This window comes from Clytia hemisphaerica, unplaced genomic scaffold (assembly GCF_902728285.1).
Source record: "Clytia hemisphaerica strain Z4C2 unplaced genomic scaffold, Clytia hemisphaerica genome assembly, whole genome shotgun sequence".
In the NCBI taxonomy this organism is placed as follows: Eukaryota; Metazoa; Cnidaria; class Hydrozoa; order Leptothecata; family Clytiidae; genus Clytia; species Clytia hemisphaerica.
This window is the reverse complement of record NW_027104558.1, coordinates 198,064-213,616: the sequence shown is the minus strand read 5'-3', so window position 1 is coordinate 213,616 and position 15,553 is coordinate 198,064. Positions and strand designations below refer to the sequence as shown.

The 15,553-nt window shown below is 34.6% G+C and overlaps 1 protein-coding gene across 1 annotated transcript; it reads right to left on the bottom strand.

The window, feature by feature from the left end:
• Positions 1-404: 404 nt before the first annotated feature.
• Positions 405-15,209, bottom strand: LOC136822975 (5'-AMP-activated protein kinase catalytic subunit alpha-2-like). Its single transcript, XM_067079273.1, has 16 exons — positions 15,081-15,209; positions 14,305-14,446; positions 13,675-13,768; positions 13,178-13,260; positions 12,827-12,888; positions 12,494-12,581; positions 11,504-11,573; positions 11,003-11,051; positions 9,336-9,441; positions 8,570-8,672; positions 6,830-6,944; positions 6,298-6,359; positions 5,766-5,877; positions 2,618-2,688; positions 1,572-1,637; positions 405-1,136 (listed from the first exon to the last, which is right to left on the bottom strand). The coding sequence occupies exons 1-16, from the start codon at positions 15,172-15,174 to the stop codon at positions 900-902; spliced, it is 1,554 nt and encodes a 517-aa protein (XP_066935374.1). The 5' UTR covers positions 15,175-15,209; the 3' UTR covers positions 405-899.
• Between the last annotated feature and the right edge of the window lie 344 nt (positions 15,210-15,553).

Below are 15,553 nucleotides of genomic sequence, written 5' to 3'. Positions count from 1 at the left end.
AAAACATTTAAACTTTGTCTGCCACCGTCAACAAGAAGCTTATATAAACGACTCTCTACAATTTGATACGCTAACCTTATTCGATGAAAATCTAGGTCCCCTTGAAAACCGGATTGGAGAGCGTCCACCAAAAATTGTCTCGAACAATTCTCGTAATTGTAACAGTATCAGGACTTCTATTTCTCAAGAAATTTTAAAATCTTGAATATGATTAATTAAAAAATGTATCAAACATAAATAATGCAATTTTAGGTGTGTCATTTTAGCCATTTTTAATCAATCAGTAACAATTACTATACTGCGTTTTCTTCCTTCTCGGATTCAAAGAGAAAATCCTCTTAAAAGCACCGATGTTCTTTCGTTAAAGTTCATTCGCATTGGTGTACTGCATTGTAATTTAATACATTCTTTCAATACCAAAGATCTACCAAACAAGCCATTCTAATGCAATGTAGTGAGCTAGTCAGAAAATCTGACCAATAGGGTCATAGGAGAACTCGAACCCAATTTAAAGTCCCAAAGTGGCGGGAGAGGAAACTCTCCGATGGGAAATGAACCAACTTATTTCTGACTTAAAACGCGTCACCCGGGAGGACAGGTTTTCGTGCAAACGCTGGGTTGAAAATAAAATCTATTGCCGAGTTTCGAAAGCGCTAGATTTATTCTGCCATCCAAAAAGCGGCGAAAATCTTGAGGCTTCACTTTTTTATTGCTCGAGGGAGGCTGAAAATTCGGATCTAGCTACCTTGGGGCCTATAAACTCGATGCTGACAACGTTGCTCTGCTCGTAAAATCATGTCTTTTGTTATTTCGGGCTTCAAAATTGCTGACGGGAAAACTTTTTCTTACAGTAAATTCTACCACTGTTCCCAAGAAACATATTGACCAGTATCCAGTATTCAGCAAGCCAACGCTATAATCAAATCCGAGCACATCTCGAAAAACTCCATGACGTAATGACACGTCCCCGGCTCTTGAGGGTCATTCAGGGACGAGCATGATGCCACAGGGGAGGCATTCCTCGAACTACTCGTACTTGAGGTTGTGTTATCTTCAAAGTCTAATGGTGCTAAGCTCTTGAAGTCCAAAAGGAAGCTTTTCTGGTCGACTTGATACAGTTGGAGTCCAATTTTTGTCTGAAAAAATACAATTACAATTGGAGAAAATTACTTCAAAGTCAAGACTTTTTGTTCTTTTGACATTCCTAAATGCGCACACGCATATGCTATAAAGATGGTGGCTGTAAATCAAAACTATCACATTTGAAAATATAGCAAAAGATGACGTGAAAAGAAACGAGAATCAAAATTGGATGAGAAACTGGGCGCTGGGGTAAAAAGAATTCAATAATTTGAAATATTCAATTTGGAAAGTATACACAGCCCCAAAAGCCTCCATCAAAACAGCTAGGTACCCCCATTGAATAGGTAACCCCAAAGAGTTGCTAAATATAACTAAAACCCCCCTAACTAATACCCCTAACCTGGCGTAGGTGCCCTTCAGATTTCTGGGGGGGCTCCATCTAGTGATTCATACAAGATATCATTGGAAACAAAAACGAACTATCTTACGTATCCTTTGCCATTCTTCTTCTTCTTGCGAGCTCTGATACAAAACGTGTTTTCACATTTCCATTCCTTGTAAAAAAAGTATGAAAAGTTTGTTAAAGGGATACCTTATTACACGAATATTAAGAATTGAAAAACCCCCTTAATTAAAACTTGCTGTTTCCTTGAAAAAGCAGAATGTTAATTTTAGATCGTGCAAATTTCAAGGACGTTGAATACTTGCCAAGTAATATTCGTGTAATAAGGTAATCATATGGGTTGAGAAATCGGCCTACAGAAACCTTCAGTGGAAGAGGAAGCTAATCTGCTGTCCTTACGGTAGATTTTGTTACTACTGAATTTATGCATGTGAGTTTTTTTGCGACGGAGACGGTAAGGTTCTTAATCTGACTAGATCCTGATCAACTGAGGACGACGGCAAATCAGCACTTTTACCGTCCTTAATTTTGCGGGTTAAAACTGTGGGATATTCCAAATCGTGTCAGTCAGTCTACCGTCCTCAAAAGTGCAAATACATAAACTAACTACTAGCGAGTATTTGAGGACGGCGGAGCGACTGAAATAATTTGCAAAATCGATTACGCTAAAAGAGCTGATTATGATAAAGTGTTGTCCGCAGTCAATCAGGAACTAGATAAATTAAAAGCCAACCTTCTCCACATACAGATACTCACTAAACTAGTATTTTTGTTTAAAACCGGACTGGACTGTTTATGAGAAATCAAAATGAGGAAAGAACGATCCAATCTATTAGGGGCGTAGATTATATATTAGTAAAGTTCAATTAAATAATTTTCGCAAATACAGTTTTAGCCTACAGTATACTAGACGTCACCCGCGTTTTTTCTACGCAATTAACGTCTTTTCCACTTTGAAACTTTTTCGAATATTTTGAGCCCAGGTTCTGCAGTAGCAAAAATCGAATTTGCGTCAAAGCACTTGAAAGGCTTTTATTTTTCAAAAATCATCAAAGTGGAACTCACTGAGAAACGGAATGAAAAATCCCGGTTTTTGGTGAGGTACTCGCTAATACAGTTTTTACTACTTACGAAATCCATTTTGCTCATTGCTTTGTATAATTCAGCCATTATATCTTGAGGTCGACTTTGTGATCTAATTCCTACGATAGAAGTTTTTCATTGAAAAATTGTAAAATACTAGAATTATAAAAATTTGCTCAATCACTCATGCTTATAGCATTAACTTTTAACTATACAAGAAGTGACCAACCAAATCTACCTTCCAATATAAAAGTATAAGCTCTTAAAGTAAAAGATTTTTAGATAATCTAACCATGGCAAACGATAGCCTTTGATCCCAATAAGCATAAATATAGTATAATATCAAAGGTGGTCAAAGGAAATTTTCCAGAAAATGAGCTAGAAGAATGCTAAGCAACCAAAGCCCTGTCCCAAAAATTAAAGTTGCTTATAATGAAAAGAAATGTATACTAGATGTCTAGAACAAAAAGAGTAGAACAAAATGATGCAAAGATAAATTAAAAAAAATGTAAAGCTAATTTGATTTATTGGTCAGCCTAAACTGAGCATTCAAATAGATAAAATTTTCTTCTACTTCTTCCATAAGACGGCAAAAAAAAAATCCGATTTCCCGATCTCATTTTGATTTCTAAACTTTCTTCCAATCGGGTTAACTTTTTAGGTACTTTTAGCGTGCGTTGTTTTTACAGATCATAATGTGGTGTTTCAAGATGGCGGCTCAGATGTGATAAGTCAGTGTTGTACCAAAGTATTTCCAGTGTAAATCTGTTGCAAGCTTCAATTTCTGTCATTCATTTTTTTAACTCGGCAAATCAAACACATGATTTTCATCAAGGGGATTCTTTTTCTACATCTTTTGAAGGTTTAAAGCCGTTTGCTCAAGTTTTTGTTTGTGTTGAATTTTCTGATACTTTTTATTGCTGCTTTTTATATTTTTCTTGTTTGCCTCTAGGTGGAATTGATGGTATTATAATGTTATTGGAATTTGATAAAGTTTACAAAAGTACAGCTACTGTCTAAATTTGATAAAGACTGGATGCAATCGTGCTTTTTTGGACTTGGTTTGGACGTGTCTGATAAGAGGCGAATCGCAAAAAATTGTTTGGTTCCCGTCATTTCTACTTTAAAAAGTGGGGGTCATTCGGTCAGTTGGTCGAAAATATTTTTCTTTTAAGAAGCAGCTACATCTTGTTGAAAGGGAATCCGTGTGGACTGATCCGAATTAAGAAATTGAGAAACCGTGGATAAACTGGTTTTCGGTTAACTCTCCATTAGCATGCAGCTTGCTACTTCGATTTGAAAACTTGTAAACACAGAGCGTGCAGAGGTCGACAGTGGAAACCAGCAAAGCAGCGGAAAAGCTTTCCGACTCTCCAACTCTACCTGCTGACTGTAAATCAGGGTCGGTCAGATGACGGGAACCAAATGATGACATCACATCTCCTATAATTGGACTTGCAAAATTATGACAAATGGTCTTTGGAATTTGATCAATTATATTAATATTAATATATACAGTTCTTGTTGAAATTGATCAAACTATTTTTCACGAAGTTCCGGACGCAGATTGTGTTTTTCTAACCTTTTCTAACCTTGGCGCACGTTTTGACTGAATGATGGAATGGAATGAATGGCGATAACAGTTTATAATATACATATCTCTTATCAGACTTGCAGAAAGCGGACTGCAGAAAGTTATGAAAAATGGTTTCTAGAATTTAATGAATTATACCGTCAAGTTACACAACATGCACACTCTCGTCACAACTTGCACAGTCATAACAAACAGATCCATCTGGTCTTCATTTAACATTGTTTTAAAGTTTAAAAAACACTGCCAGTGCTTGGCACAGAAGAGAGGACTCCCAGTTGAAATTAATTGCTCCCCGCTGCCCTGTTGAATTTATTTATTATGGTCGTGTGTTTATTCCGCCAAGGCAGTAAAGCGATCACCCAAATTCATAGACCAATCAAAAGGGAGTTTAAAGCAAAATGGGGGAAAAATGAGCTTCCCTGCATAATTATGAATTTTAAGTTTCACTTTCGATTATCATTTGCGACCAAGTCTTCAAGATGGTTGTGTGCATGTTGTGTAACTTGACGGTACTAAACTACAAAATTTATTTACGAAGACTGGATGTAAATTATGTTTTTCTGACCTTGCCAAATTTTGGCTTTGACTAAATAGCAGTCAGTTTTTATGTACCTCATTGGCCTTGCAGACAACTGGTAATTTGACCAAGTCTACCAAAATACAGTTCCTGTTGAAATGTTATAAATATGAACAACGTTTTGCAAAGATTTTGATGCAAATTGTGTTTTTCTGGAGTTTGCGCTTTGTGACTTAAAGTTTGTAGCTTGTTAGTTTAAAGTGTTATTGGAGTTTTATCAAGTAAAACAAAAAGTACAGTTTATATGTATATTTGATGGATATCTTTATTTTGGTTCTGACGTTTTGGCAATTTTCTTATTTATTTCTAGATAACACTTTGGTCAGATATGGATATTGTCTACATCCAACAGAAAAAATGTATCATAACTGACTGGAATGAAATTAACAAAAAGTTTAATTACACTATGTTTCTCTTTTATTTTATAGTAATGAACTATAGCTTAATTGTTTGATGTCATAGAAACAGTGCTACAATGCTAAAAAGAAGTATACTTTGATCTTCTCGTGGGGGGGGGGGGTTAGAGGAGCTCTCAGGCTTGTTTTAAATAATTTTAAATGAAGTTATCAAATGTTTCACATTTTGTACATTATTCAACATTTTTAGTCTACTGTTTCAGTACATCTCTTACATCTGTTAACCCACTTATTAAAGCTATCTAGCTAAGCTCTATTGGCTGACCATCCAGCCTCGGCTGGTTTATTTTCATTAAAATTACGAAAGGACAAGCAACAGGCTAAATGGATCCATCTGATGATGAGAGTCTGATAAAAATAGGACAAAGAGCAAGAGAGTAAGAAAATATAGTGAGCAGCTGGAATAGATTACCGTGAGTAACACATCTCAAATTAATATCAACCTGTGAAGTAAAGTTAGAGCTGGTTAGAGCCATATGACTTATAGCCGTAGATACTGGGGTGAATGAATATTTTAGTATAATTTCCTTATCGACGATAGAAGGTTAATTTAAAGGACCTCCCTGGTAGGTTCAATAAGAAAAATACGAGGATGTTAAAAGTTTTCACCTAAATGCCACCGGGGTCGTTTACCAGACCTAAGCGATGTTCTTTTCTTCCCTGCAAGTTGTTGTCCTTTCAAACCACTTGACGGCTGCGAGGGTGGTGGCAATTGAAAAATCTAATAAAGAAACCAAATGGTCAATCAATAAAGAGATTTGTAGAGACGCGTCGGGCGGGTTGTCATTAGCGAGTTTGTGTATTCGAGATAAATCGAGGGGGACGGTATAAAGCAAAATTGACATGTCTCCAAAATCACCGTCCACTTTGCTCGATGACGGTAAAAACACCAAAATACCGTCGTCTGTTTGGGTGAGCAAAGGCGATATAGAGCCGTACATCAACTATCGACTTTGTTTTGTATCATTTCACTTACCGTCGCCCTCGATATCCTCCGAAACATAAACTCGGTATTCAGCCAAAATGGGGACCGAGATATGCTGCTGATTAGGGTTAGGCTGTTCAAGCTCCGAAAATATCTGACATAGTCACAAATTCATTGAATCAGAAACAAAAAAAACATTGCGTATTAAATACTTACGTTTTCGTTGACTTTGAATCCTGACGGCGACATGACGGGAACCATACCGTGTGCCGCTCGAGCTATAGAAAAAATCGTTATGAGCTACAATGGACCTTTTCATATATTTCAATAACGTCACGTTTCTCTGCTTCGTATTTTAACCACTGACCTTCATATACCCTGGACCAAGCTATATCCGCAATCTTTGATCTGATTTTTTAGAAAAGTTGTACCCTAATGGTAGCACTACTCGATGTAGGTAAATTTATAATCGAATCGAACTTTCCGTTTAAAAAGTTTCACCCGCATTGAGTAGCACTACCATTAGGGTACCACTTTCAAAAAACTCAGATCAAATCGGGATCGAGAAACAGTCCAGGGTTTAAAAAGGTCATGCTTGAAATGAATATTCTCCTTGGAAGAAAAAAATGAGGTAGTTATGAACTAAAACCAGACTATTTAGAGAAAAGTAAGGGATTCCTATTTTGACAGTTAAGAATATTTTCAAAAATCAATGTACGGGAGGAGGCGTTTATCAGATAGTATATACCTTCAGCATTGATTCGTCGGTTATCGAGGATGAGATCATAAGCGACCACCAACTGGTCGTGGCGATCACCAGTGCTCAATTGTAAACGTACATCAGATTCATCTACGCCGAATTTCTAAAGAAAAAAATCCTATTCATTATATTCACCACTACAATGACTTCACAAAATTATGCGAATTTTCTGTTTTTCTCTCTACCCAAAACGTCACTTTTCTATTGTTTAAGTGACGTATTGAGTTCAAATCTTTGGCAGTACTAGTCAAATCAAATTCTGACTCTTAATTTTCAAAGAACATTAAAGTCTAAGCAGCAAGCTGTAAAAATTATTACAGTATACAGCTCGCTGGTCTTAGTAAAGCTCGGTAGTAGAAAAAAATCAAAATCTTATGTTCTCTATTTGCCATGCCATAGATTAAAAACAAATGTTAGTTTTTTAATGCCAGGGTTTCTGGGTTTATGTTTCATAAACCTTTTTAATTTGGAACGAACCTTATACATACTCCAATTGGAATTTCACCCAATGTATATGTGTTTTTTTTTTTCGAAAACAGGCTCGGAGGCTTGACAAGGCTGAAAAATGCTTATAAGGATGCTTGATACATCCCAAGCAAAATTTTGGGAAATCCCAGCTAAAAACAGCCAAAATTAGAAAATACATTTTTCGTAGGCTCAGGGTAAATTTTTAGCATATGCTTAAATTTATGCCATACCTAAGCCTAGATATGCTTATAAGTGCAATGCTTATATAAAAAAAACATGTATGTTCTATTCTAACGAAACGAAATTATTTTATCTCCATTGGTTATAATACTCAATGTTTGTTCTAATCAGTACCAGCCAAGATTCAAAACAAGGCTCAACAATGCTTCAAAATAACCTTATGTACCGAGTCTTCTTAAAATCTCATTGCGTAGGAGAATTATCGTAAATAGTCTGAGTTTTTAGCTCGTGCTCATAATCGAAGCAACATTTCCAAAAGCTTTCTTTTCTTCTTTCTTTCGAAATAGTGCAATAAAAAACCATAACAAACGTATTAAATACATTCAAGGAAAGTTTCAATCATGTGTGTAAATCGAAAAAACTCCTTAAACATTTTATAACACATTTCAAAAACATTATAGAAAAAGACTTTTCTAATACGTCTTTTAATTAGGGTTAGTGCTGGTCCGACAATAATTAGATTTAGCTGTATATACTTTAAAACACGATGTAATACAATAAAAGCAATCAATTTACTAAATAAACCTATTATAATTAGACCAATAATCTTTTGAAGCGCTATTACATAAAGGGTTTTGAAAAGCATTTAAGGTAACCTGCTAAGCTTTTAAGATGATTATGATGATGTACTATAATTAAGTTAGTAATTACATTAGGGAAATCCGTAGCCTATGATTAACCGTTTAGCACCGATGAGACTAAAATACGTTTCTGCGAATACACATTTTTATATACGGTTTTTGTAGGCCAAAAATAAAAGACTGAAAATACAAACTTTTTTTAGCTTTTCTTTTCGACTGAAGAAATTTCTCCAAACCATCGAGAGGGAGAAAGGTACAAAGTGAACTAGGCAGAAAATTATCTCTAACACTTTATATTTACTTTAAAATGGTAAACCTTCAAGAAAAATCTTTGAAACATAAAGAGTGCAATGTTTAGATTTTCATAAGGTAAACAAAGAACACCATTGGAAATCTGGAGTCTTTGTAGAGCCTCTATATAAGACAAAAGAAACTTTACCTCACAGATTTCATTGATAACTTCATCATCGAAATTATTTCCTTGGTTGTCTGCAGATGGAAAAAGGTATCCGGGTAGATCTATCTTGAACCAATCATGCTGTCTGAAACATTAAAATCACATACCATAAACTATTTAAACATTTATTCATAGCAATATTCACAAAATTATTTATTCAAAAAAATTCATTGTGTGATATAAGCCATTGTTCTTATACAATTTTTATGTTAAGTTACGTATTTTAAGCTATTATGGAAACAAACGTTCGATTTGCGTAAGGGATCGCCTCGACAAATTCGAACGTTTGCTTATACCATATTTGTTAAGTTCATGAAAAACCCCTCCTATTGTATATAATAAATGCCATTGTTTTGATTTTAGTTATCTGATCAGATTTAACATTAACATGATTGGTTATCATGAAGCAAATTTATAGAGACAAAATTATCGCCTAAAGGTTTAGTAGAGTTTCCCAAATTATAGTCTCTGAACGAGATGAGAATCTACATGCAGCAAAGTTTTCTATAAATACAGTTGAAAATTTTTAGTGACGATTTTTCAGTTGACTATAGAGGTTTTTCATGTTTTTTTAAGTTACGTAATTTCCGCCATTATGGAAGCAAACGTTCGAATATGTAAAAGTGATCCCTTACGCAATTCGAACGTTTGCTTCCATAATGGCGGAAATTTCGTAACTTAAAAAAACATGAAAAACCTCTATACAATGGAAACAAGACTAACAAAAGGAAAACAAAGTTCAACTGACTTGATTTGTTCGATTGTAATTCGTTTGATTGAATCTACTTGTAGCATAGCTGTCAACAGACTGGCAATCAATGATGATAGGTGGTTTGGTATGTTAAAAACACCCGCTAAAACAAAAAAAGGTGAGAGTAAAAATTAGCTCAGAGCACTGACCTTTATATATCCCAGGAACAAGCTATATCCGCCATCTTTGATTAGAGTTCTTTTGGAATTGGTACCCGAGAAGAAGCTGTTGCAATGTTAAAAATTAACATCTAGCGGCGCCACATCATCAAAAGTATTTGAGGAAAAGTAGATCTAGCGCTCTCGATGCATTTTCACCGCTGTTGAGTAGTGCCGCCATCATTAGGGTACCAATTTCAAAGATTTTTGGTTGGCCGGGATTGAGTAACAATCAGTAATTAGCAGCAAATCTTTAATCGACCCCTCCCCTGGTGTTGCAACCAGCTTTCTTAAAAGATGCAGAGTATTAAAAACTAGACTAGTAGTCTATGATTTCTTTTTCAAGGCTTGGGTTATTGGAAAAAAAATTATAGTAGAAGTCTCAACTATGCGGATTTATAATAATAATAATAATAATAATAATAATAATAATAATAATAATAATGTATACAAGTTCAAGGCACACGAGGGCCTCTGAGAACCGGATCTTGATTACAATTGTCTTGTCTCGAATCTTTTCGGATGTTTTTTCCAAGCTTCGTTGAGTCTTTCTTTAAAGATTTTGACAGTCTTTGCCTCTACAACGTATCTTGGTAATCTATTCCAGTTTGGTATACTCCTGTAAAAGAACGAGTTGGTTTGTGCGCCTCGGAATCCATCTTTACCAAAATTTGGTATCAGCTCATCTTTGTGTCTCCTGTTCGGACGTGTTCGAGTCGATAATTTAGTTGGAAGAGTATTTTTATCGTAGTAGTGGAGATGTTTGTATACTTGGACCATATCACAAAAGAGTCTCCTGAATTCAAGCGTGGGGAGGTCAAGTATGCGCAAGCGTTCTTCATAGGACATATCTTTGCAGATAGGCACGAGTTTTGTGGCGCGTCTTTGTACACCCTCGATCAAATTAACATATTTTCGAAGTTTAGGTGACCATACCGACTGAGCATACTCCAAGTGCGGACGGACAAACGAAGTATATAGTACTAGGAAGATGGATGGATTCAGATGTTCAAAGCTCCTGTTAATCACTCCTAGTATTGAATTTGCCTTCTTTACCTGCTTTGCAATATGCTCCTCGAATGTAAGTTCTGAGTCGATCACAATCCCAAGATCTTTCTCTTCAAAAACATGTTCAAGCTGATTTCCATCCAAACAATATGGATAGGCATGTTTGATGTCAGAGAATTTGCCAATAGTTAGTACGTGACATTTGTCGGGATGGAAATTTAATAACCATTCTTTCGACCACTTAACTAGCGCGTCTATATCCTGTTGGATGGAAATAAAAAGTCTTCGATAGTGTTGACCTCTTGGAAGATTTTGGTGTCATCAGCAAAAAGGAGTATAAATGATGATATCACTCTTTCAGGAAGATCGTTGATGTAAAGAACGAACAATAACGGTCCAAGGACACTACCCTTATGTTTACAAGTTAAAATTTGTACCCTGTCTCTCAAAATATGAGAAAATAATAATCCAGATAAAAGATGGTGGAGAAAAACTCACATCTGATTTTCTTGAACAGTGTGGGAATGTGATCGTCATCAAAAGGCAACTGAAACAAACATGAAAATAAATAAGAATGGTAAAGTTGTTTATAAAGGTACTCTTGTATTGGCTAGGTAAAAAGCAAATTTTGCCGCCCCAAGTCACGTAAGAATTTACAAAGGACATTCCCGAACGAATTCTCTATGCTTTAATTTTCTAATAACAGAGGAGCTTTGTCAGAAATCAAGAAGGGTTTCTAAGGTTTCTAAGGTTTCTAATAATTTCAATTTTAAAGAGTTTCTAAACAAATCATAACTTTTTCGAGTGACTTGTTAGCATTAATTTTAGCGATTGACATTTTGGAGTATCAAGTATATAGTATAGTTGTAAAAGTCAAAGAGACACAATAAAATCAATTAAACTGGCTATAAAATTTTACGGAAAGAAATGATTCATACGGCAAATAAAATGAAATCACCAAATTCAACATATTACTTTTTGTTATTTTAAAGCACTCACAGAACCACAAAGTAATGCATAGAGGATAACACCACAACTCCAAATGTCTACTTCAGGACCAGCGTATAAACTAAAAATTTGACATTTGAAAATTAAGAAATTTTAGAATTCATCCTTAAAAATTTTCAAGATTTGATGATTTCAATTAACAACGTGTAAAAAAACTCATTGTTCCAGAAAATTAATTCTGTTATTAGATAAAGTATCGAAAACCTAAATACAACTCAACATACTGCGACAACTTTTGATAAAAACCCGAAATGACTATCAGTTTTTTACCTCAATTATCAGAATATAAAAAAACTTTGTTGCAGTTCTCTACCTACACATACAATTTTTACGAGCGAGGTTTTAAAGTAACATTTTCCGTAAGTAAATGTACAGTGCAGCTGTTTTAAGGGAGAGGCTAGTTTACAAATTTTGAAGTATCATTTTTTCAATCCAGTTCAATGAATTGTCTTTTTGGGACTATTCATACTTAAAATAATGGTATACTGTAAGCTATATTTTAAAGCTTTACCAAACTTTCTTTCAAAGTGATTGATAGAACGCGGTTGAATTATGGTTAGTAAGCATCTGGGATTCTAAAGAGCGCTTCTCTTAGAGAGTGTCACTCTATTCAGATTATAGATTTTTGACACAGTGCATATTCATAGTTTCTAGAGGAGTCAAGACCCCCCTTAGGTAAGAGGACCCCCCCCCCTTAAGTGCTAACCCCCCCTTAGGAAATTCATTTAAAATTTCACACCCCCTTAGAAAATCAGTATAAATGAAAAAAATTCGCATAATTCAAAGAGAATCCTTTTTATCTAAGAAGACCCCCCCCCCTTAAGTAAGAAGACCCTCCCTTAACTGACAACCCCCCTTAGGAAAGTCTTACTTTTAACACTCCCCCTTGCTTTTGGTTCATCAAAACCCAAGACCCCACCCTACATTTAGGTGTAGAAACTATGATGTTGAAGTGTGGTGCTGAATCGAGATATTATGTACCTTCCTTTGATCACTTCAGGAGCTGCATAGTTTGGTGATCCACAAGATGTTTTCAAAAATTCTCCATCGTGCATCATATTAGAAAGACCTGTTAAAGGAAAATAAAAATCTCAAGGTTCAAAGTCTTTCAACTAAAGTTGTGCAGCATGGCCAAACTACAAAATACTGATTTCACTTCTGTTTTTTAAAAAAGGTTAGTAATTGAATAAGGTACTTGTCTGTTGATAAACATTAATAAGGATATCTATCAAAATATATTTGGAATCTTTAAAAAAGAGAAAAAAAACTCAAAAAATCAGATTCAATAAAACACTTTGGGTTTTCAAAACTTACCGAAATCAGCTATTTTGACATTGTTATGTGAATCCAAAAGTAAATTCTCTGGCTTTAGATCCCTAAAATATAATATAAATCAATTGTAGAGCAAAAATCTTATAACAAGCTTGTGAAGAGGCTAATTCAGGCAAATCATTGAGCAAAATAGTGGGAATATTCTACCAAATTGATAGATTTTTTGTGTTGACTTTTTCAGCATTGAGTATCTAAAGTTTTTTTTCCAAATGTGGACTAGATTTTGTATCTTTCATCTTTAGCTCACACTCTTTTTTATTTTATCATTTTGGGCTGTTTTGGTCAAAATTCTAATTTTGAATCTTGAATCATCAAAATAAATAGAAAATTAACCTGTGGACGATCATGTGTCTGTGGCAATAATCAACTCCAGAGATAATTTGCTGGAAGAATTTGCGGGCTTCTCTTTCAGACAACTATAGTGGAAGAAAATAGAGAAATCAAAATAATAAACATTCATTGATGTTGAAGACAATGCCTGTTGTTGTTGATGGATGAGACAATCCATTATGAGTTTTTTATTAATCTAGAAAATATCTAAAAATCTTTCGACTTTGAAATGACTGAAATCTTAATGTTTACGCTCCACCAAATGATATTGTTCAACTGCAGAAGAAGAGAAAATCAGGAAAAAGCTTTCCCTTGACTACTGAATCGAATATTTAAAAGTCTAACAGCAGACATGTTACCAAAAATCAAAATCAAAATCCTTTGACATCTATTGCTAAATAAAGACCAACAAGGGTACAGAGCTTTGTAGAAAAGAAAATCTAGAGGACAATTTTCACACTTAGAAATTTGCTTTTGATCTTTTTGAGAAATCAGATTACCTTGCCATGCTTCAAAATGTAATCAAAAAGTTCACCACCACTAACAAATTCCATCACCATAAAAATATCAGACGGTGTACTGATAACTTGATACCTGAATTATAACAATAAAAACATTATCAAGTCTTTAATAGAAAACGAATTACAAAAAAATAAATAAATAAGATTGACAGGAAAAATAATCTTCTACTCTTTGCCAACCTCACAGTTAATTCAAACTTGAGATTTTGTTAATTATTTTCCAAGCACAAATGCATCATTTCTCTTGCTTTCAATAACCATTTATTAAGGTAAAACACAGGACAAATTTATCCGGAGAAACCAAGACTTTTTCATAATGTTGTTCACATGACTAAAGGATCAATCTCATGAGAAGAGTTTTTGGTAAATTTGAAAATGTTTTCCCTTCTATTCTGTTTGTGAGATTGACCTTTTTATCGTATGAAAACATTGATTATCCCTCTGTACAGGAAGGGACAAATCAAGGATAGCTAAAAGTTACAATATAATTAATGATTTTGTAAGGCACTGATTTTTAGATTGAACTTTTAGTCATGTGAATGACCAGGAATGACAATATTTATAAATACAAGTCAGGTGCGGAAAAATAATGCTGGATAATGTCCTTACAACTTGATAATGTGTGGATGTCGAAACAATTTCAGAAATTGGATTTCACGTCTAATTTTACCAACTACTTCCAATGTTTTGATTTTCTGACGATTCAAAATCTTAATGGCAACTTTATGTCCAGTGATGTAATGCTTCCCAACTATAAAAGAAAAGAAATATATTTTCAAGAATAATGCATCAAGATGTACCAAGAAGAGGTTACATCACAGGTCTTTTGAGAATATGAGCCTTTGAATATGTGAAGCAACTTAGCACTTCTCATAATTGTGACTACATAAAGAGATTCAAAGGACATAAAATTCTTGACAGCAACAAACCAGTCTTGATATTTGCCAGAAATTAGCCCACTTTTTTGTTGCTGATAAAACGGCAATCTCTTTTTGTTTGTTGCAGGGAGATTTTCCAGCAAAAGTGCTCCTTAAACTCTCACAATTGTTTTTGACAATTGTCTACATGATTATTACCAGTTCCAATTGATAGATTGGTAGACTGAAGAGGAGCATTACCAGTAAAAAGCTTAGGTATTATCTGCCGGTGAAATGCTCAGGCATTTGTTGGTAAAATGCTTAGGTCTTGCTGGTAACAGCCAGAAAAATTTTAATATACTTTCAAAATCGTTTGAAGATTCACAATTATGGTTAATGAAAGATAACAATATTAAAAGAAAGAAACTCAAATAATAAGTAGGTAAATAAAGGAATGGTTGCACAAGTTAGAGTAATGGTTGACAGTTTTCATTTTAAAAACTCATTGAACCAGGGCAAAATAATTACCTTTAACCTTGCCAAAGGTTCCAGCTCCAAGATTTTTACCAAGAACATAATGACCAATTTTGAGTTGAGGTTGGGCTTGTGTTCTCTTTTCCATTTTTCAATCTTTAAGTTCGTATCATGTTATTTTTCCTGTTAGAAACAATATACTTTTAAAGTCAATGCACAATCAAATCTGCAAAGTTATGAAAAGAGCCTATTTAATGAGGTCATTCAAACAGTCTAAACTTAAACTCCTATATCAGGATTAGAAACTAGGCTAGTCTTACCTCTTTTAACTTTTCCTTTACAACAATACAATGCTGACAAGTTGACACAACACATGTGTACATGTACATTGACAAGTAATCCCTGCGAGAAGTTTTTATAGAAATCTGAAACAAAAACGAAAGTGGTCTCTTCTACTGATTGCTTCCCAGCGCTCCTTCGCAGCTGTTTATCAAATTTCCACCAATGAGGTTGCCGCATTTCAAATG